This window comes from Piliocolobus tephrosceles, chromosome 10 (assembly GCF_002776525.5).
Source record: "Piliocolobus tephrosceles isolate RC106 chromosome 10, ASM277652v3, whole genome shotgun sequence".
Classification (NCBI taxonomy): domain Eukaryota; kingdom Metazoa; phylum Chordata; class Mammalia; order Primates; family Cercopithecidae; genus Piliocolobus; species Piliocolobus tephrosceles.
In genome coordinates this window covers 25,408,915-25,431,759 of record NC_045443.1, presented here as the reverse complement: position 1 = coordinate 25,431,759, position 22,845 = coordinate 25,408,915, and the positions used below count along the sequence as shown (strand labels likewise).

Genomic DNA, 22,845 nt, shown 5'->3' with positions numbered 1-22,845 from the left:
TGGGACTTCAGGCTCATGCCAACATGCCTAATTTATTAGTAGAGATGAGGTCTCAAACTCCTGGCATCTCTTGCCCTCTCAAAGTGCTGGTACTACAGCATGAGTCACCACACCTGACACTTAAAATTTTTATATACAGGTGTAAGTAGGTATCTAATTTAAAGTGCCAACAAAGGTAGTTGAAAATTTGTATTTATACTTGGCTTAGCGAACTAGTTGACTAAATTGATTCCATTAAAAATAAGAATGTTCTTAGGATATAATGATTTTCATTATTAAATAGAAATATATCACTGGATGGTATATATTAATGACTTAAGATACGCATTTTAATATATAATCACGTTACTTAAATGCCTGCTTTTTGAACTGAAACTTAACATTATGAATTTTAAATTAAAGTTTGACTTTAGAGGTAAATTTCTGTACTTTACTAAAGCAGTTCTTTTTTTTTTTTTTGAGACGGAGTCTTGCTCTGTCGCCCAGGCTGGAGTGCAGTGGCCGGATCTCAGCTCACTGCAAGCTCCGCCGCCATTCTCCTGCCTCAGCCTCCTGAGTAGCTGGGACTACAGGTGCCCGCCACCAAGCCCGGCTAGTTTTTTGTATTTTTTAGTAGAGACGGGGTTTCACCGTGTTAGCCAGGATGGTCTCGATCTCCTGACCTCATGATCCGCCCGTCTCGGCCTCCCAAAGTGCTGGGATTACAGGCTTGAGCCACCGCGCCCGGCACTAAAGCAGTTCTTAATACACTTCTGAGATTTCTAAAAATTAGTGTGCCTTAAAGAATTGAGGTGTGTAATTACTGTAGGCAGTAGATGTACAGATGACTTCTGTGTGCAAAAATTAAGCCCTAGCCATTGGTTGACTTCAACTAATACTTAGTTGCCAATTCTCTGTGTGTGATTGAGTTTAAAACTACAAATGGTACTTGTGATATATTAAGTTTTTAGGTGCTAGGTCCACTTTGTTACATTTGGTTCAGTAGAAACATTGATGTTATGGATCTCAGAAAGTTAAAATATATATGCCAATCCCCAAATTAGGTAATTCATTCTTAATTTTAAGATAAAAGAATAGATTCCCTTAAAATTAAATGTGGAGTAAAATATAGCAGCTTCAAAAAATATTTACCTTTCTTTTAGAAGAAACACGATATTACATCTTTTAATTTGCACTACATATAGATTAATATTTCTGTGCATTTCTCTGTGCTCCTACTTTGATGGTATGCTTTTCTGAACAAACTAGCAGCACAGTTAAGGAAGCCCTTTTCCCCTTTGACGACTGCCTAATTTTCTAGATTGGAAAAGATTAAAAACTTTTATCTCCATATGGCCAGTATATGATTGTGCCTGTTGTCTATAGCTTTCTTATCATAGGCTTAAGCAGGAAAAACTCTATTAAGAGTATTTAAATTAGAATAGAAGGTACAAAGCCAGTATGATTGAACACTGTTCTAAAAATTATTTTTAAGACTTGTAGTAAGGCCAGGTTTGGTGGCTTATGGCTGTAATCCCAGCCCTTTGGAAGCCAAGGTGGGCAGATCACTTGAGCTCAGGAGTTTGAGACCAGCCCCGGCAATATGGTAAAACCCTGTCTCTACAAAAAGTACAAAAATCAGTCGGGTGTGGTGGTGCTTGCCTGTAGTCCCAGCTATTTGAGAGACTGAGGCAGGAGGATCACCTAGCCTGGGAGGTCGAGGCTGCAGTCATGATCGTACCATTTGCACTCCATCCTGGCAACACAGTGAGACCCTGTATCTAAAACAAAACAAAAAAATAAACAACAACAACAAAAGAGCTTGTAGTAAGGATACAAAATGCTCCTATTTTGTGTGTGTCCTTTAATTCATGATGTTTTTATATTATGGTAAGCAGCTCTCATTTAAGATTTTAATTTAATTATGTAGTTAAACATGTACAGAAGACCCAGTCTCAGCTTCACTTGTAGACCCTGGAAATAGATTGGAAGGTGTTAAAATTTAAAATAAAACTCAAGATTCCAGTTTCTTGACTCATCTTTGAGATTCTTTTATGTTTTTGTTGTTTTTTAACAAAGGTTGCATGTCCATATTTTACCATTTTTCTTCTCATTCTCCCCTGGGGGAGGGTGTGGGAATCACTACTACATAAATCACTTTTTCCCTAAGTCAAAGAAGTAATTTAAAGCTAACTTCAGTTTAGGCTTTAATTCCAAGACTAGCAAACTAAAATGGTTGCATTAATTGACAAACAGATGCTAATAAATGTGTTTAGGCTTGTCATAATCTCTCCTAATTCCTAATTTTAAAATTTTTAAATTTAATTCCATTAGAAAACAAAACTGACTTTTAAGAACAAACCAGGATTCTAGCCCATATTTTAAAACTGCATCCTCAGTTTTATTCAAACAGTCTGATGTCTGTTTAAAAAAAAAATCTCAAGCTCATAATCTCAAACTTCTTGCACATGGCTATCCCAGTAAATTACTCTTACCAATGAAACAGACTTTAAAGAAGTTGTGTTTTACAATGCAGAGAGTGGAGGATGCTTTTTATACATTGGTGAGAGAGATCCGACAATACAGATTGAAAAAAATCAGCAAAGAAGAAAAGACTCCTGGCTGTGTGAAAATTAAAAAATGCATTATAATGTAATCTGGTAAGTTTAAGTTCAGCACATTAATTTTGGCAGAAAGCAGATGTCTTTTAAAGGTAACAAAGTGGCAACCACTTTAGAACTACTTAGGTGTAGTATTCTAACTTGAAGTATTAAAAGATAAGAAACTTGTTTCCATACTTAGTATATTTATTTTTAATCTAGTGAGAATTAATTATAATTGAGACAATTTTGATGGCTGTAGTAGACTAATCTATATTTGGCATAAAGTCTAATGATTTAATGAGTCTTAAGTAAACTAAATATTTGGGAACTGATATTTACCTTTATTTTTAAGGGAAATCATACTCAAGTTTTGAGATAATAAGCAGCTTTTTTTTGTTGTTGTTGTTAGGTAGGGAGAAAAAAATATGAGAGAGAGTAGAGAGCAGTAATATTGAATGGCCCAGAAGGTGGGAGAAAGCCACTCTTAAATGTATTTTTTCTTTTGGATATTTTACAAGCAAATAACCATTCTTCTGCCTAAGTTCTCAAGTTCAGTGGCATCAGCAGCACAGCACTTTCTTATACCAGTGAGAAACTTGGGAATTTTAGGATGACTCCTACTGCCCTCTTTTCCCCCAGTCCCCCATTTGGAAGTATCCACAAATTCCTGTGATGTTACATTGTGTGTCTTTTATGTCATCATTAGTTGAAGCCCCTATCATTTCTTGTTCGACTGTTCGAACCTCCTATTTGATTTACCAGTTGCTGCCATCATTCATTGTGCAACCGGGGAGATACACTTTAAATAAATGTCATTTTCAGCCGGGTGCAGTGGCTCATGCCTGTAATCCCAGCACTTTGGGAGGTCGAGGCGGGCGATCACCTGACGTCAGGAGTTGGAGACCAGCCTGGCTAACATGGTGAAACGCCGTTTTTCTACTAAAAATACAAAAAATTAGCCACGCGTGGTGGCACATGCCTGTAATCCCAGCTGCTCGGGAGGCTGAGGCAGGAGAATCGCTTGAACCTGGGAGGTGGAGGTTGCAGTGAGCCGAGATTGCACCATTGCACTCCAGCTTGAGCAACAAGAGTGAAACTCCGTCAAAAAAAAAAAAAAAAAGGAGTGAAACTCCGTCTCAAAAAAAAAAAACAAAAACTCATTTTAGCTATAGAATAAAATCTCATGTTCCACAGCATGTTGCAGATAGTCCTTACTACCTTCCCACCACTCCAGCTCTTTTTTGGTCTTATATCTAAAAACTTCATCTTGCCTGAATTTCTTTTGTTCTTCTATAAATAAATAACATGTTATTTCTTACCTTCCCTTGAGTTTGAGTCTTGGCTCTTGTTTGGAATGCCAATATTTTTATCCCTAGTCTTACGAATTAGCTAACACTCTCATGATTCCCGTCTCCTACTCTCTAAAAATCTTTCTTGAAACCCTTAGACTAGGCATGGAGCCCTTCCTGCGTATTCCCAGAATACTATCCTTAGCTATTACATGCTTCCCATGTTATGTTGAAATAACCTCTTCTGTTTCATTCCTATATTATTTGACAGCAAAATCTTAGCCAGAATTACATATTTTTAATCTTTGCACGCCCATTGCCTAGTAAGGTTCCTGGCACATAGTAACTACCCCGTAAATATTTATTGCATGGAATTCTCATTTTCATTTCTAAACCAACTCATATTAAACTCTGTCTTACTAAGAAAATACTTCACTAGGTATCATAAAGTTCATGGCGAAGCTTAAGCTTTGGATGCATATTGTTTGTAATATAATCATGTTCTTAATAGGCAATGAAATTACAATTTTCAAAAACTAGCATATCATTTATTATATTTATTATAAGTTGGTGTTCTTTATTATATGAATTTTAGGTATTTCACAAAAGTATAAAATACACATTTGAACAGTAGACTCAATCCCGAAAGATACTATGTGGCATACTAATCTACTAAACTCAGAAACAAAGTATGACTGGCATTTTTATTGAAATTTATGAACTCTTAATAGTTTTTGAGTATCATTGTGTAAAGCAATATTTTGCAATTAAAGCAATTTTGCATGTTAAATTTTATCACAACCTCTAAAATACTGCAAATTTAACAATGCAGTTTGAAAAGTTACACATTTTAAATAACAGTACCATGACCAGATTTAGGTGGTGGTTTTAAGTTTTTATTTTCTCCTCCTATTGTCTCACCATTAGATGATTTTAAAAATAGAACTGTTTAGAGTAAAATAAGAAATAAGTGTTATGCTCTAATTTATATTTAAAACAAAGGTGTAAGCATATACTATTCTAAAATTTCTAATTTGTACAAATTATGTTTTATACAATGACTGTAGGTGAATGTCTCACAGTTGTTTAATGTGATGAATCCTTGTTTTTTTCAGTACACATGGAAGTATTTTATATAAAAGAGAAGTATACTTGGTCATTAAAAATTTTAAATGAAATACAATTTTAAAAAATTTATTTGACAAGCTAGCTGTAGTGTGTGAGTCTGCAGCATCAGCTGCTTGGGAGCCTGAGGCAGGAGGATTGCCTGACTGCAGGAGTTTGAGGTTGAAGGGAGCTATGATGGTGCCATGGCACTGTAGCCTAAGGCAACGGAAAGAGACTCTATCTCTAAAAAAAAGTAAAAATAAAAAAGTTTTGGCCCAGGGACAGTGGGTAACACCTATAATTCCAGAACTTTAGAAGTCCAAGGCACGAGGATTGCTTGAGGCCAGGAGTTCCAAGACCAGCCAGGGCAACGTAATGAGACCCCACCTCTAGCAAATAAACAAACAAACATTTAACAATGACAAACATATATAAATTAGCTTTTCTTAGTCCTGAAAAATATAATATGTAACCAAAATAATTACTGGGCTACTTATGTGTATGTGTGAGAATGATTAGTTCTCATATGAGAAAAAAAGAATTCATTGCTCTGTGTAGGTTGTGACATTTCCTTCATGATTGAAATTACTTAATTTATTTGTCTGTTTGTTTGTTTATTTATTTTAAAAATAGAGACAGGTTCTTGCTGTGTTGCCCAGGCTGGTCCCAAACTCCTGGCCTCAAGCAGTTCTCCTGCCTCAGCCTCCCAAATTGCTGTGACTGTAGGTGTAAGCCACTGCGCCAGGCCAAAATTACTTAATTTTAACAAGATGATGTAGAGGAGAGTTCAGTGTAACATAAGCCTAGAATCTTTGTTAGAGTCTTAGAAAGTAATGTTATCAAATTCTATGTTTTCACCATAAAATGTGTCTTATCTGTATCCATCACATGGTTTTTCATTGTTTTCTGCTTTACCATTTTAGTACCATTGGCATTTTTCTTCATTGTAAAAGTAGTAGAAATGGAGTAGATTACATAAGGATGTGATCAGAGGGAATTAATTCATGCAGTACGGTAAGAGAGTTAGATTAGATCCTCTTTTAAGATTCCATCACATTCTAAGGGTTTATGATTCTAAACTGTCAAGTAAATTGTCAAGTGCTGGCAAGCTACAGAATAATTTTTATTATATCATTGGAAATTTCCCCCTCTGTGTGTTAAAGAGTTTAGCCTGAAGGGACACATACACATACATATATGTAATCAAACCTTGATGGTATTGTATTGCTGATAAATTATTTCTTACCACTTTTCCTTTCTCCTTTGGGAGAGACGGAAGCATATCTTTGTGTGGTATGAGTAATGATGTTAGAGACTGGGAAACATCAGTAAGTGCAGTTTGGGGACTTTACTGGAGACATTTATTTACTAGTGCTCAAATAAATAATGCTGGTTTTTATCCTGCTGTTTGCTTAATGTGGACAAGCCTCTCATTCCCATTCTGTGTTTACCTCTCTTAAAATATTGGTCGTGCTTTCTTGAATTATAGATCTATTAGGAAAATTCACTAACTGCAGCTAATTTTCATTGTTCATGCTCCAAATTTTATTATTTTGAAATATTGTTAATCTTAGTAGTATAGTAAAAGAAAAATACCACTTAACATTTTTTGCTTTTTTTCTTTGAGACGGAGTCATGCTCTGTCACCCAGTCGAGTGCAGTGGTGCGATCTCAGCTCACTGCAACGCAATCCGCCTCTCCGGGTTCAAGCAATTCTCCTGCCTCAGCCTACTGAGTAGCTGGGATTACGGGCACCTGCTACCACACCCAGCTAATTTTTGTATTTCTAGTAAGGGTTTCACCATGTTGGCCAGGCTGGTCTCAAACTCCTCACCTCAAGTGATCCACCCATCTCGGCCCCCCCAAAGCGTTGGGATTACATGTAGGCATGAGCCACTGTACCTGGCCCACTTAACATTTTAAATTAATTTCAAGATAATATAACTTGAATATTTTTACACATATAATTTTTATAATATATTTATTTACACAGTTTATAATATCCAACAGAAGGGATTACAACGAGTAAAAACCCAGTTTTTATTGTTCTTAAAGTGGCTTGATTTATACAACTTAATGTGTTGGGTATTTGTTTCTGAGACTCCCTCTGCTGTCTAGGTTTGGAAGTATTGTGAGGTTAACAGATTTTCTTTTTATAGTTACTAGTCAGTTGAACAGGCTTTAAAATACAGAGAGAATCATATTTTTTCTTCATTTTTTGCTATTATTTATATTTTTATTTTAATGAGAGACATGACAAGAATTGACTTGTGTATGGATCTTGCATAATTTAAGTATTGCAGGTTTGAAATCTCTTCTACCACTTTGAGAGTGCCATTTTTCACGTTGAATACTATTAGGTTGAAAATTATTATGGCTTAAAATCATTTTTAGCCATTAAATTTAAATAACCTTGCTTTAATCATAAATAGATGGTGGTCACAATGACTATTAAACTCTTTGAAGACAGGATATTTAGCTTTATATGGCAAGCTTTTGAATACCTAATATATTAAACAGAAATTAAAACTTTATGGGATAAAGAGAGAATCTCCTCCAAATTGGTAAACTGTAAGATCTTTCAAATGATTTAGCTAATTTCTCCACAAATCTGAGGCATTAGTTTTTTGTTTTTTGTTTTTTTAAGTGGTATTCTCCTGTATTGGGGTCACTTTAAACCTTTTTCTTAATGATAAATATATGAATTGAAACTAATCCCTTAATACATATTATTTGAAAACTGAAATAATATGTTTAGATACTGTTTACTTCTTGATAAATTTATTGGAATAGGATGTTCGAATACTGTTTACTTCTTGGTAAATTTTTAAATCCAATTTTACATAACCGTAGAACCAGAGCTCAACTACTGTTTCTGTGTGTGAAGACTTATGAAAACAGTTTACAGTTGCATGGCTTATATCTAAAGTTCAGAAACATAAGGACAATAAAGTGTGCACACACACACATGCATTTGGATTTTGGTGACTTAGGTTTGCCAATGTGGAAAAAATAGCAAATTAAGTTTTCCTGTGAAAAAGTCATTACCTTATTTAAAATTCTGTGCCATTGGTTATCCTTGTCTTTTGTGAATATTAAGTGTTCCTGTTTATAATATTGACATCTATGTGGATGACATTTAGGAATTCTAAAAGTCTAATATATGTAATATATATTCAGTTGCCTGAAGAGAAACATAAAAAATCCTTTCTTAATATTGTTTCCATTAATAATGGAAATTTGCTACCTGTACACATGAAGCCATCGTATATATTCACATTTTAATACTTTTTATGTATTTCAGGGTGTTGATGATGCCTTCTATACATTAGTTCGAGAAATTCGAAAACATAAAGAAAAGATGAGCAAAGATGGTAAAAAGAAGAAAAAGAAGTCAAAGACAAAGTGTGTAATTATGTAAATACAATTTGTACTTTTTTCTTAAGGCATACTAGTAAAAGTGGTAATTTTTGTACATTACACTAAATTATTAGCATTTGTTTTAGCATTACCTAATTTTTTTCCTGCTCCATGCAGACTGTTAGCTTTTACCTTAAATGCTTATTTTAAAATGACAGTGGAAGCTTTTTTTTTCCTCTAAGTGCCAGTATTCCCAGAGTTTTGGTTTTTGAACTAGCAATGCCTGTGAAAAAGAAACTGAATACCTAAGATTTCTGTCTTGGGGTTTTTGGTGCATGCAGTTGATTACTTCTTATTTTTCTTACCAATTGTGAATGTTGGTGTGAAACAAATTAATGAAGCTTCTGAATCATCCCTATTCTGTGTTTTATCTAGTCACATAAATGGATTAATTACTAATTATAACTTCAGTTGAGACTTTCTAATTGGTTTTACTGAAACACTGAGGGAACACAAATTTATGGGCTTCCTGATGATTCTTCTAGGCATCATGTCCTATAGTTTGTCATCCCTGATGAATGTAAAGTTACACTGTTCACAAAGGTTTTGTCTCCCTTTCCACTGCTATTAGTCATGGTCACTCTCCCCAAAATATTATATTTTTTCTATAAAAAAAAAAATGGAAAAAAATTACAAGTCAATGGAAACTATTATAAGGCCGTTTCCTTTTCACATTAGATAAATTACTATAAAGACTCCTAATAGCTTTTCCTGTTAAGGCAGACCCAGTATGAAATGGGGATTATAGCAACCATTTTGGGGCTATATTTACATGCTACTAAATTTTTATAATAAGTGAAAAAATTTTAACATGTATAAAAAATTCTCATAGGAATTAAATGTAGTCTCCCTGTGTCAGATTGCTCTTTCATAGTATAACTTTAAATCTTTTCTTCAACTTCAGTCTTTGAAGGTAGTTTTAATTCTGCTTGTGACATTAAAGATTATTTGGGCCAGTTATAGCTTAGTAGGTGTTGAAGAGACCAAGGTTGCATGGCCAGGCCCTGTGTGAACCTTTGAGCTTTCATAGAGAGTTTCACAGCATGGACTGTGTCCCCATGGTCATCCAGTGTTGTCATGCATTGGCTGGTCAAAATGGGGCGGGACTAGGACAGTTTGGATAGGTCAACAAGATACATTATCACTCTGTGGTGGTCCTGCTGACAAATCAAGAGCATTGCTTTTGTGTTTTAAGAAAATGAACTCTTTTTTAAAAATTACTTTTAAATATTAACTCAAAAGTTGAGATTTTGGGGTGGTGGTGTGCCAAGACATTAATTTTTTTTTCAAACAATAAAGTGAAAAAGTTTCACAATTTCTAGGTTTGGCTAGTTCTCTTAACACTGGTTAAATTAGCATTTCATAAACACTTTTCAAGTCTGATCCATATTTAAGAATAATGCTTTAAAAATATTAATAATCCTTTTGATAAATTTAAAATGTTACTTATTTTAAAATATATGAAATGAGATGGCATGGTGAGGTGAAAGTATCACTGGACTAGGAAGAAGGTGACTTAGGTTCTAGATAGTTGTCTTTTAGGACTCTGATTTTGAGGACATCAGTTACTATCCATTTCTTCATGTTAAAAGAAGTCATCTCAAACTCTTGGTTTTTTTACAACTATGTGATTTATATTCCGTTTACATAAGGATACACTTATTTGTCAAGCTCAGCACAATCTGTAACTTTTTAACCTATGTTACACCATTTTCAGTGCCAATCTTGGGCAAAATTGTGCAAGAGGTGAAGTTTATATTTGAATATCCATTCTCCTTTTAGGACTCTCCTTCCATGTTAGTGTCATCTTGCCTGCCTACCTTCCACATGCCCCATGACTTGATGCAGTTTTAATACTTTAATTCCCCTAACCGTAAGATATACTGCTGCTATGGATATCTCCATGAAGTTTCCCCATTAAGTCACATCAAAATGCCCTACATCTTACTTCCTCAGGGCTCGAGGATCTGACAGATACCATAATGGGATTTGACCTAATCACTAATTTTCAGGTGGTGGCCAATCCTTTGAATATCTCTTTGCTGCCCAATCCATTAGCGACAGTAGGATTTTTCAAACCTGGTATGAATAGACAGAACCCTATCCAGTGGAAGGAGAATTTAATAAAGATAGTACTGAAAGAATTCCTAAGGTAATCTACAACTAGGACTACTTCTGGTAACAGTAATACATTCCATTGTTTTAGTAGCCAGAAATGCTTTTTTTTTTTTTTTTTTTTTTTTTTTTTGGTGTCAGGGTCTCACTCTGTCACCTAGGCTGGAATTAGGCTGGAATGCAGTGGCACCATCTTGGCTCACTGCAACCTCCATCTCCCAGGTTCAAGCGATTCTCGTGCCTCAGCATCCTGAGTAGCTGGGATTACAGGCATGTGCCACCACACTCGACTAATTCTTGTAGTTTTAGGAGAGACAGGGTTTCACCCTATTGGCCAGGCTGGTCTCGAACTCCTGACCTCAAGTGATTCACCCGCCTTAGCCTCATAAAGCTGTTTTGCAGAACTCATTTATTCAGCAAATATTTATTGAGTGCCTACCAGATGCCAGTCACTTCACAAGGCACTGGGTATATGGTATCCCCAAACAAGAGACATAATCCCGGTCCTTAGTGCTAGCGTGGGCTGTAGCATCTGAGTAAGGCCTTTAGCCTATGGTCCAGAGATAACACAATGCGTATTTTAGTTTTGCAAAGAGGGGTTTGGTCCCTGTGCCAGCTCTATAATTGTTTTGCTATGATTCCAGTGAAACTCTTTGATCGAGCTACTTTATGTAAATCACTTCATTGTTTAAAGGAATAAACTTGATTATATATTTTTTTAATTTGGCATAACTGTGATTCTATTGAGACAGTTACTGTACACATTAAGGTGTATGTCAGATATTCATATTGAAATTCCCAAATGTGTAATATTCCAGTTTTCTCTGCATAAATAATTAAAATATACTTAAAAATTAATAGTTTTATCTGGGTACAAATAAACATGTGCCTGAACTAGTTCACAGACAAGGAAACTTCTATGTAAAAATCAGTATGATTTCTGAATTGCTATGCTAAACTCCAGATATTTGGAACATTGTTTAGATAGGGTGTTAAGACTTACACAGTACCTCTTGTTTCTACACAGAGAAAGAAATGGCCATCCTTCAGGAACTGCAGTGCTTATGAGGGGATATTTAGGCCTCTTGAATTTTTGATGTAGATGGGCATTTTTTTAAGGTAGTGGTAATTACCTTTATGTGAACTTTGAATGGTTTAACAAAAGATTTGTTTTTGTAGAGATTTTAAAGGGGGAGAATTCTAGAAATAAATGTTATCTAATACCGCCTTAAAGATAAAAATCCTTGTTGAAGTTTTTTTTTTTTTTTTTTTTTATAGCTAAATTACATAGTCTTAGGCATTAACATGTTTGTGGAAGAATATAGCACACACATATTGTATCATTTGAGTGAATATTCCCAGATAGGCATTCTAGGCTCTATTTAACTGAGTCACACTGCATAGGAATTTAGAACCTAACTTTTATAGGTTATCAAAACTGTTGCCACCATTGCACAATTTTGTCCTAATACATACATAGAAACTTTGTGGGGCATGTTAAGTTACAGTTTGCACAAGTTCATCTCATTTTATTCCATTGCATTTTTTTTTTCTTCTATTTTTTCTTCAAACAGTATATAATGTTAGGGGATTTTTTTTAGACAGTAAAAACTGAAGATTTCTATTTGTCAAAAAGTAATGATTTCTTGATAATTATGTAGTAATGTTTTTTAGAACCCAGCAGTTATTTAATAACTTCTGTGTTAATACTGGATAGCATGAATTCTGCATTGAGAAACTGAATAGCATACAACTGATAGCTGTCTGTCAGAAAATGAAAATTTCTTTCTAAAGATACTCACATGAGTTCTTGAAGAATAGTCATAACTAGATTAAGATCTGTGTTTTAGTTTAATAGTTTGAAGTGCCTGTTTGGGATAATGATAGGTAATTTAGATGAATTTAGGGGGAAAAAAAGTTATCTGCAGAAATGTTGAGGGCCCATCTCTCCCCACCACACCCACATAGAGCTAACTGGGTTATAATGTTTTATACGAAAGTTTTCAATTCCACTGTCTTGTGTTTTCATGTTGAAAATACTTTGCATTTTTCCTTTGAGTGCCAATTTCTTACTAGTACTATTTCTTAATGTAACATGTTTACCTGGAATGTATTTTAACTATTTTTGTATAGTGTAAACTGAAACATGCACATTTTGTACATTGTGCTTTCTTTTGTGGGACATATGCAGTGTGATCCAGTTGTTTTCCATCATTTGGTTGCGCTGACCTAGGAATGTTGGTCATATCAAACATTAAAAATGACCACTCTTTTAATTGAAATTAACTTTTAAATGTTTATAGGAGTATGTGCTGTGAAGTGATCTAAAATTTGTAATATTTTTGTCATGAACTGTACTACTCCTAATTATTGTAATGTAATAAAAATAGTTACAGTGACTGTGTGTGTTTGTTCATGGAATTTGAATTGTTTGCCCCGAAATGGATATGGAATACTTTATAAGCCATAGACACTATAGAATACCAGTGAATCTTTTTATGCAGCTTTTAAGTTAGAAATATCCTTTATTTCTAAAAGATGCTGTGGATATTATGTAAAGGTGTGTTTGCTTAAACTTAAAACCATATTTAGAAGTAGATGGAAAGCAAATCTGCCTTTATGACAAAAAAATAGAATAACATTATTTATTTCCTTTTATCAAAGAAGGTAATTGATACACAACAGGTGAGTTGGTTTTAGGCCCAAAGGTAGCAGCAGCAACATTAATAATGGAAATAATTGAATAGTTATGTATGTAATGCCAGTCACCAGCAGGCTAGTTCAAGGTCAGAATAACTCGACACATGTTATTTCTATAACTACATTTAAATCATTGTCAGAAACTTTGTTTTGGAGTGAACCTTGAGTATGTGCTGTTAATGTATCAAATTGGGTGAAAAAATAAGGGATTCCTTTCAAAAGTTAAGAGAAATAAGAAATTATTTTGCTTATTAAATGTTCAGTAAATGGCATTCTCTTGTCAGTAAAATGGAGAAATAAGCTAAAAATTGGCTAAGTCCTATTAAGTTACAGGATTAAGTGTATTATATTTTCATTCAAAATTGGGTGCTCATTAATTTATAATTGGTAGTATAGCTAAACTGCTATGTTTGTATCAAAATTGAGCATTAAGTTGCTGATAATTTCTCAGTATGAACAGAAGTTGAAACCTATTCAGTAGGGCAGCTCAGGGATTTTTTACACAATATGTATATCTTCCCATTTTAAGTTAGAATAATTTCACAATATCTGGTACATATAACAGCTGGCACTGATTGTCAGCTAAATTAAAGTAGTAATGATCAATTAGTTTTGTTGGTATCTGAATAATAGCGTTGTTTCATAGCTCTGTATTTCCTAAGGAAGTACAAGGCTTCTAGCTCTTTCATTACAAATTCGCCCTGTGCAATAAGTTCTTTGATCTTCTCTGGATTCTTCACATCTTTGTTTTTAAGGAAAATGTTCTTCAAACGCTTTTTAAAATAGTCTGCTCCTTTTGGATAGTCTCGTCCAAGATACAGCAGCTTCAAAAAGAAAGATTATGTATTTCTAAACAATCCATGTCATATAACAACATTTTAATAAAATTGGCAACATAATTACTTACATTTTTATAAAGTTTTAGTACTTCTCCTCTTAAAGAATTGGCCATTTTCATTTACCATGTAAATTATCCACTTTTATGCGTAACATGCCTAAAGAAAGGAAAATTTTTTGCAATTAGCTGCATTGTAGTCTTAAAATCAAAAAAGGTTATACACACTGAGAAAATAACATTTTAAAAATTCAATAAATATTTCTTGAGAACTTTTTTGTTCCACGTACTGTGATATAGTTATAAACACTTCAGATAAAATAACCTGCTGTCACAGAATTGACTTCTTCCTACAGGACACTAAGCAAAGAAGACGATTATTATGAGAAGTCGTATGAAGGAAATAAGATGAGAAAGTGGATTGTTACAGATAGGTACGTGTACCTCCTTTTATGCCACAGTGGAAGGAATGAGTTAGATTTAAATCCTAGTTTCATAACGTACAGATTAATTAACCATGCTGAGCCTGAGTTTTCCTTATCAAACGAGAGGTCTTTACCATGCTCTCAAGGCAAGGCCAGATCCACTTGAAGGACATTGAGCAGAAGCCTGATCAAATCTTGATGGGTGCTTATCCAAAGGGAGGCTAAAAAAACTAGCAGAAACTGGGTGAGTTAAGCAGGTTGGAATAGTATATGGGCGGGCAGTAAGATTGGTGGTGAAGTGGCCAAATGAACAACCTGTAAGAGGGTGTCCCTGAGGAACAGGTGACATCCAGTGGGATAAATCATGCTGCTTTATGTGGAATGTGTTAATGCTACTGAGTAGAGGAGGCTCCTTAAAGGCATCATGACAGCCTAAACCTAGAAAATAATTCTCACTACCTGTTACAGTTGAATAATAAGCTCTTAACATTGCATCCCATCAGGTGGATGCAACTGAAATTGGTTCCATTGTGATTGATGTTAATTTTGATTACCCAATTAAAGTCATATTTGCTAAGATTGTCCATTATAAAATTATTTCTCTGAGGAACCTAGTCCTTTTAATGGAGAATAGCATTTAGAAACTATAATCTGGATGGAATGTTTTAGAAACCAAGGTCTGGGTGCTAGAAATGCTAATCACCATGGGACTGTCACTGTACCCAGGTCCTCTGAGTGACAAAGCTGCAAGTGTACATACATGCAGATTTAGGTGTTGTGTGTGTGACTTTTATATTAATCTCCACATAATCTGCTACCTAACATTCAATTCCAATACTACAGGGTTTATTTTCATTTCCCCTCTTTACATGGGTTTAATACTCTTGCCTAACAATGAGAAGTCTGGTTCCCACTTGTCCTTAATAAATTTACTTTTTATAATCATCACCCCTCCTGTCACTATGTAATCAAATTCCTCTTGCTGTCACCATTCAGCGCGCACACACTACTCTCTGAGCTCTGCCACCCAATGCCAGAGTGCCACTGCCACCATCCCACATGCAAGGTCTTCTCTTCATCCCCCTTTTCTCCAACCTACCCTTCTTGGGCTCAAGCAATTGACACTGCACCACTTCCTCCCTCCTGGATAAGGCTCACCTTTTGTTCCATTCCAGAAACCTGTGCCACCATTTCCTTCACCCTAACAAGATGCCCTCCTCATCCCCTGCTAGGCTGCTGCTGTGCACAAGTCCCTACCCCCAGAGACCCTCCTCATTGCATTTGGGCTCCAGTACCCCCTACTGGGCTACTACCTTGCCAGTCTTTCTGTCGCCCCCCCTTCCCCAGATGCCTACCTTGCTCAGTGCCACATAATGACTTTTGGGCTGAATTACTCTGAAGGGCAAGCAGGAAACAACTTTTTTTTTTTTTTTTTTTTTGAGACGAATTCTTGCTGTCACCAGGCTGGAGTGCAGTGGTGCCATCTCAGCTCACTGCAACCTCCACCTCCCTGGTTCAAGCAATTCCTCTACCTCAGCGTCCCAGGTAGCTGGGACTACAGGTGTGTGCCACCACGCCTGGCTAATTTTTTTTTTTTTTTTTTGTATTTTCGTAGAGACGGTGTTTCACCATGTTGGCCAGGATGGTCTCGATCTCCTCACCTCGTGATCTACCCACCTTGGCCTCCCAAAGTGCTGGGATTACAGGCATGAGCCACTGCGCCCGGCCGTAATTTATATTTTTAAAATAGCCTTTTAGATCAGGCTAAAATTATATTAGCCTGATATATTTTATTTTATAGTTAACTAGCAGAAAATGTGGATTAAAATGACAGTACCATACTCAATTAAAAATCATTATGGATTAAAATTGCAGTACCATACTCAACTAAAAATCATTGTGCTACATAATTTAAGTTCTCCTGTTACTTCTGTTCTGGTTGGACCCCGAAGTACAATAGTGTAGATTCTCATTGTGACTTCACCTGCCCCTTTAGGCGTTTTGCAAAATTTACACCTTTTACAATTTTAAAGTCAGGGTACCAATGCCTTCATGTATTTCATCTTAAATTTTTATATGTATTAGACATAGAAACTGCATAAAATATGAATGTACAAATTAAAGAAAGTAAAATATACATCTGGGTACCCATCTTTCAAGTTATGAAACAGAAAATTAGAAGTCTTAGAAGCCCCCATGTGCCCCTCTCCAATTGCTTCTCCTTCCCCATCTCTACCAAGATAGCCTGTAGTGACTTCCTGCTTATTCTCTTTAGTTTTCCCACCACTCATGAACATTGCCTTAAATATTTAATTTCGGCAATTTGAGCAGCAAGCACGAATCTAGCAAGGAAAGGGGCAACAACACTGCTGTTAATTAAAGCCAAACAGTCCTAGTCTGGCTTTACCTTCTCCAGGCTTTAAGAATCCCTTCTGGAGACGTTAATTTGCAATGCCATGAGTGAATACTGGGCTCCTCACAACTGAAGTACGTGGGAAGATCAGAGTGTAGAACTGATACTTGATTTCCGGCCAATACATAGCAAAAATGGGAAGGAGGAAGACTATTTTCTGCTTTAAGCTCACCAACGCCCAACATCAGCTTTCAGGAATAGGTTGAAAAAGGGTAAAAGTGAGTGTCCTCAGTTGGTCCAGTCAGCATAGCACAGAAGACAGCAGGAATTTCATCACCACATGGTCAAGGCAAATGGCAGTAAGAATCTGAGCCAGGCTTGCCTAGGCATAATGTCCTCAGGTTAAAAAGATGGTACAATGGCAGCAGGGATCTTGGTGGTAACAACCACCAATGTGAGTCATAACTGCTTGATTCTGGACTGACTGCTCTCTACATCAAGAAGCACAACTGTTGTACTGGAATCTCACTTGACCATGCTCCCAGAAATTCCTTTTGCCTATCTTCTATGTTGATTATCCCATTTTCTACATTTCAAAGTGTTCCATTTACTGGTTTTATTTTTGTTTCTGCGGAGCACATCCTAACTTCTTGAAAAGGGTACATGGAAGGTAAATGAGACCTTGGATGTCTAAAAATGGCTGGCTCCCTCTACTTGTTTGATAGCTTGTCTGAGTATAGAATTGAAAGCTGGAAATAATTTTCTTTCAACATTTTGAAGCAGTTGCTCATCTTTTTGCTTTTACCATTGCTATTAAGAAGTTCAAAGCAGTCCTGGTAAGTGATCCTCTGTATGGATGTATTTTTTCTCTCTCTCCCCAGAAACTTACAGAATCTTCTCCATGAAGATTTTGAAATGTTAGTGATGTGTTGATAATGGATTTATTTTCATCCATTGTGCTGGACACTCAGTTGGCCCTTGCAATCTGGAAGCTTGTTTCCTTCAATTTGGGAAAAAATTTTAAATGATTTCATTCATGATTCCCCCCTCCCCCATTTTCTTTTTTCTCCCTTCTTGGAACTTTTATTATTTGGATGTTTGAACTTCTAGACACGTTCTCTTCCTTTTTTCTCTACTATTTTCCATTTGTCTTTTTTTTAAGCATGGAGTTTTGCTCTTGTCACCCAGGCTGGAGTGCAATGGCCTCATCTTGGCTCACTGGAACCTCCGCCTCCTGGGTTCAAGCGATTCTTCTGCCTCAGCCTCCCGAGTAGCTGGGATTACAGGCATCTGCCACTAAGCATGGCTAATTTACGTATTTTTAGTAGAGATGGGTTTTCACCATGTTGGCTAGACTAGTCTCAAACTCCTGACCTCAGGTGATCCACCCTCCTTGGCGTCCCAAAGTGCTGGGTGGGGGATTACAGGTATGAGCCTCTGTGCCCGGCCTTTTATTCAGTTTTATGGGGGATCTTCTAATTTTCATCTTTCAAGTGTTCTATTGAGTTTTTCACTTCTGCTCTTCCTGGACAGTTAATTTTGACCACTCAGATTGCTCTCAGCATAGCTGGAGACTACTACAGAGATGTTAAAAATACTAAAAAAATTATAATAGAGTAGCCTGGGAATGGGAGTACGGGCTGGAGACCAGGAAGGAATCAAAGGTGCACGAGGCAACCTTTGTGGATAACAGATGTATTATCTTGATTGTGGTGATGGCTTCATTGTGTGTGTATGTACATATGCGTATATATGTATATATATATCTATATAGTTAGAATAGATACTATATAGTATATAGTATGTAGTTTCCCTACCACTTAGCCCTGTTCTTAGACTTTTGCTGGCATTTCTATTATTTGCAAAAATATATTAAAATATATATTTACAAATAGAGGAAGTCAGCCATTTTCAGTATATAGTATACTATGGTGTATATATATATCTAGTAGATAGTAGATATATATAGTATATAGTACATAGTAATTCCTTTTATTTTTGTTTCCATGGAAACAAAAATTATATGTATACTATATATGTATACTATAGGTAGTATATATACTATATAGCACATATATATCTATAAATATGCATATATAGATGTGTATATATATGAACCAAATTTATCGAATTATGCTTTATAAGTATAATTCAGTGTCAATTCTATTTCAGCAAAACTTAAAAAAATAATAGAAATGCCAGCCAAAGTCTAAGAACAGAGCTAAGAGATGCTGAGGTAACACATGGAAGTAGAAATTGATCTAAACCACAGGGCTGCCAATTCATGGGTAGGAGAGGTGACTCTACCTGCCCCCAGTCAATGGCTGCATAGAACTTGGGGTATGCCTCGCTGAGGAGGGAACCCTGGGAATATACACTTGAATCAGTGAAAAAATCTGAAAGGCACTTGCCACCAGCATAGCAGTGAAGCCATGACCTTTTCTTGCTGAAGGTCATACATTTACTGCTTTTCTGGCTCCTCTTTCCTAGGGGAAAAAAAATCACACAGGAACCAACATTACTTCTACATTAATACTTGTAAAATTGTACTTACTACTAGTTAATGAGCTAATTCACATAACAAGCATACTATGTAGGCATTTTTTTCTTTCAAGTTCACTGATTCTTGCTTTCTTGAAATTTTCTGTTGTTTTACTTCAAATAGCTTTTCTGCTTGCTTTTGTCTCTATCACTTCTGAGCTTTCTTCCAAAATCTGGTCATTCTTTTCTGTCTACTCTTACGAGTGAAAAGACACAAAAGCTTTTTAGATCTATATATATTGGTGAAGTATACAGACTCTGGGCTTCACTTAGGGTGCTCTGAGTGGACCTTTACTGAGGAACCTCTGATGTCAGTATCTTGGATTGCTCCTCCTGGGCGAGGCAGTTCCTCAGAGTTGAGTCTTCCAGTCTTCTAAGGATTTGCCTATTAAACATTAAAAAGTGAAAGAGGAATGCAGGCCCTGTATTCCAGCATTATGTATACCTAAATTCACTTAATTTTGTTTCCAGTGTGCTTCTCTAGAATGCCTGAGGATGCCCCAGTCCAGGGACAAGTACTACTTTTTCTAGAAACCTCTAGTCTTTTATGGGAGTAAGGGGGTAGAGTTACTTAGAGGTGTTTCTCATATAGCTTTCATGTAGTCCACTTCCAATTTCAGGGCCCCTGTTTCAGTGCCTTTTGAGAATTCTGCAGAGTAAATTGGGTTTTTCTGGTGTGCTAAGTCACATTCATTCACCTGTTTTCCAGCTTCTGAAGTTTTATTGCTGTTACCTCCTGTCGCAATTTTTCCACTTTATTTTTATATCATTTTACTATAGATTTTACTCCCTTTTGGAAGGGAGTAAAATTAGATGAGGGTATTTAACTCACTATATTAACTACTTCATTTTTTAAACTTATTTTTCTTTTGGCAGACTGCCATTAGCAGTGTGAAATAATCTTACTAAGAATGATTCTTAGGCTGGGCATGGTCACTTGTACCTGTAATCTCAGCACTTTGGTAGCCCAGGGCCGGAGGATGGCTTGAGATCAGGAGTTTGAGACCAGCCTGAGCAACACAGTGAGAGCTTGTCTCTACTAAAAGTAAAAATTAGCCAGGCATGGTGGCGTGTGCCTGTAGTCTCAGCTATTTGGGAGGCTGAGGTGGGAGGATCGCTTGAGCCCAGGAGGTTGAGGCTGTAGTGAGCCATGATTGTTCTACCACTCCAACCTGGGCAAAATTTTGAGACCCTGTCTCAAAACAAAACAAACAAAAAACGCCTCTTGGGAGCCATGTTCTTTTCACATAATTTAAAATTAAATCTACATAGAAGTAATTTCAAATTGCAAACTATAACCTGTTTAATGCCTAACAGCACACCTTCATTTAATTCACAATTTGTAACTTGTGAAAGCTTTTAGGGACCTGGCTTAAGTTGTCCTTTTTAGTTGTTGGTCTTTTTACAAATTATGTATTATAAAAGACTTGCCTAGCAAAAATGTAACTAGTGTGGCTACGGTAAATTTGTTCTTCTTTGATATGTTAATTTGTATGAATTAATGCAGTTTATCTTTTTTTTTTTTTGAGACGGAGTCTTGCTCTGTTGCCCAGGTTGGAGTGTAGTGGTGTGATTTTGGCTCACTGCAACCTCCCTGTCCTGGGTTCAAGCGATTCCCATCTCAGCCTCCAGAGTAGCTGGGATTACAGGTGCCCGCCACCACGCCCGGTTAATTTTTCGTATTATTTTGGTAGAAACAGGGTTTCACCGTGTTATCCAGGATGGTCTCGATCTCCTGACCTCGTGATCTGCCCGCCTTGGCCTCCCAAAGTGCTGGGATTACAGGTGTGAGCCACCACGCCAGGTAATGCAGTTTATCTTTATGCAGTTGACCTTGAAGCATTTAGGTTTATTTTAGCCATTAAGAGAAACAGGTCTCCTTGGGTTCACAATGTAGTGAATAAACAATTTGAGTTCAGCAGGGCCTGAGGCTGCTCCTGAACTCTGCACGAAGGCATGGAGGTTACTGTTTTAAGTAAAGAGCCAAGAGTTAAGGACTAAGAGAAGCCCCCTATTATTCTGAAAACTTGGATGTGTGCGCTGGATGAGGCAGCGGTTGCAGTCCCTATTGATGGTTTTTCCCCGCTGTCATTCTAGGCTAAGGAGTTAAGACTTGACCAGTTCCAGTTCTAGGCTAGTGGAGAATTGTCATTTTACTGGGGGTTATGTGGTGCCCAAAGTTGTTAACCATTCTTCCCCATGGGGTAGATACAGTGAGAGCGTCAGTAAAGCCTTTCCTCTAAAAGCCCACTATTTTAAGGTAACTTGGGATTACTGTACTGTCTCTTTACCCCCAAGAATCCTAATTTGAGTTGACTGAGGTGTTTTATCATTAAACATTAGTTTTCCTGAAACTAATTTAAAAGGAAACCTTAACTTCCATACCAAACAGCCACGGCAAACTGAGTAAGAACTCTGTACGAAGTCGCTATTAAAATGTTTTTATCTTGCTACCAGGATATGGATGTAAAATGCTAATAACTATTACACAACCTGTAATAGTTACAGGTTACAATGGGGATAATAACACTTTAACCCACAAAGACTAGCTTAGTCCTACTACTTATCTATGAATAATGCATGTAGTCAGTAACACTGGAAGGGATCGAGCATTATAAACTTAGAATTCAGAGATGAGAAATGGTGCCAGTAATTTAAAAGTATTTTCAGGTCTCATAATGCTAAAACAGGGTGCCCTACAATTACAGAGAACTCAGTCGGGTTTGAGGAGAACAGCCTCACTTAATTGTAGTTTTCCTGGCGGTGTAAGGTGCCAGCGTTTCTTCGTGTGGGAGGAGACTGAAATTCTGAAGGTTGTGCTACTGATTAGTACAATTAGTCTGTGACCTTGGGAAACTAATGAGTCTTCGGGGCCTCACCGATCTTCATGTTAAGGAATATTTTACCCAGGAATTGCTTCATTTTCTAGTCTTGTTTAGGGCGCTTTTAGGCAAAAGGACACGTACGTTGCACAGAAAGTAAACAATAGAGCAGAGAGAAGAATCCGAAGGTCATTAATCTTAAAATAAACAACCCTCTGGAGCCAACTTACTTCCCTCTTTAAATTGCCGAATGAGCCCCATCCCCCTGCTGGCTTAAATCGCAGTGGCCCGGGCCGCCCACCGGGTGTCCGCTGCTTGAACCAGTCGCATGCCGGTTCCCTTCTCGAAACTCTCCCAGAAAGACTGAGCCCCAACACACTATAGGAAATAAACCGTCAAGGTCAGGAGACGCTCAGAACCCTCTTCCCACAGCCGGTGGTCCTCGCCCAGAGCGCATTTTGCCTGCAGACCCCAGGATCCGGGAAACGGAACAAAATTCCCCGGCGCCGGCACTCACGCACTTTCCGGCACGCCGGAGCAGCAAAACCTTCCACCGCTTCGACTCCTCTGTCCGTCTACAGCGAAGCACGGTGGGGTTGGGGGAGGAGGGCAACTTGTCAGTAAAGGGGGCGGGGCGCCGGCCGGAAGAGCCTGCT

At 36.9% G+C, this 22,845-nt stretch overlaps 2 protein-coding genes across 9 annotated transcripts in view; one reads left to right on the top strand and one right to left on the bottom strand.

The window, feature by feature from the left end:
* KRAS (KRAS proto-oncogene, GTPase) overlaps positions 1–12,913 on the top strand; it is a 49,593-nt gene extending 36,680 nt beyond the window's left edge. For 2 of the 5 annotated variants that reach the window (XM_023209054.2, XM_023209053.2), the window contains exons 5-6: positions 2,516–2,639; positions 8,283–12,913. In XM_023209054.2, coding sequence (XP_023064822.1) covers positions 2,516–2,635 — 120 coding nt within the window. In that variant the 3' untranslated portion in view covers positions 2,636–2,639; positions 8,283–12,913. Of the gene's footprint in view, positions 1–2,515; positions 2,640–6,041; positions 6,043–8,282 lie in introns of all 5 variants that reach the window. The other 3 variants (XM_031936290.1, XM_023209055.2, XM_023209056.2) reach the window with 2 other exon arrangements.
* ETFRF1 (electron transfer flavoprotein regulatory factor 1) lies at positions 11,767–22,838 on the bottom strand. Of its 4 annotated transcripts, XM_023209059.1 has the most exons (4): positions 22,711–22,826; positions 19,381–19,752; positions 14,121–14,208; positions 11,767–14,037 (listed from the first exon to the last, which is right to left on the bottom strand). In XM_023209059.1, exons 3-4 carry the CDS (start codon positions 14,169–14,171, stop codon positions 13,816–13,818), a joined length of 273 nt encoding a protein of 90 aa, XP_023064827.1. In that variant the 5' UTR covers positions 14,172–14,208; positions 19,381–19,752; positions 22,711–22,826; the 3' UTR covers positions 11,767–13,815. The 4 variants fall into 4 exon arrangements, with proteins under 4 accessions (XP_023064827.1, XP_023064825.1, XP_023064826.1 ...); XM_023209057.1 differs by lacking the exon at positions 19,381–19,752 and having other exon boundaries at positions 22,711–22,838; XM_023209058.1 differs by lacking the exon at positions 19,381–19,752 and having other exon boundaries at positions 22,707–22,818.
* Positions 22,839–22,845: the final 7 nt, after the last annotated feature.

Coding starts and splice junctions, on each gene's coding strand:
- ETFRF1 (XM_023209057.1), bottom strand. CDS start 14,171: ATGAAAATGGCCAATTCTTTAAGAGGAGAAGTACTAAAACTTTATAAA. Junction 14,038..14,120: donor TACTAAAACTTTATAAAAAT/GTAAGTAATTAT, acceptor TTCTTTTTGAAG/CTGCTGTATCTTGGACGAGA.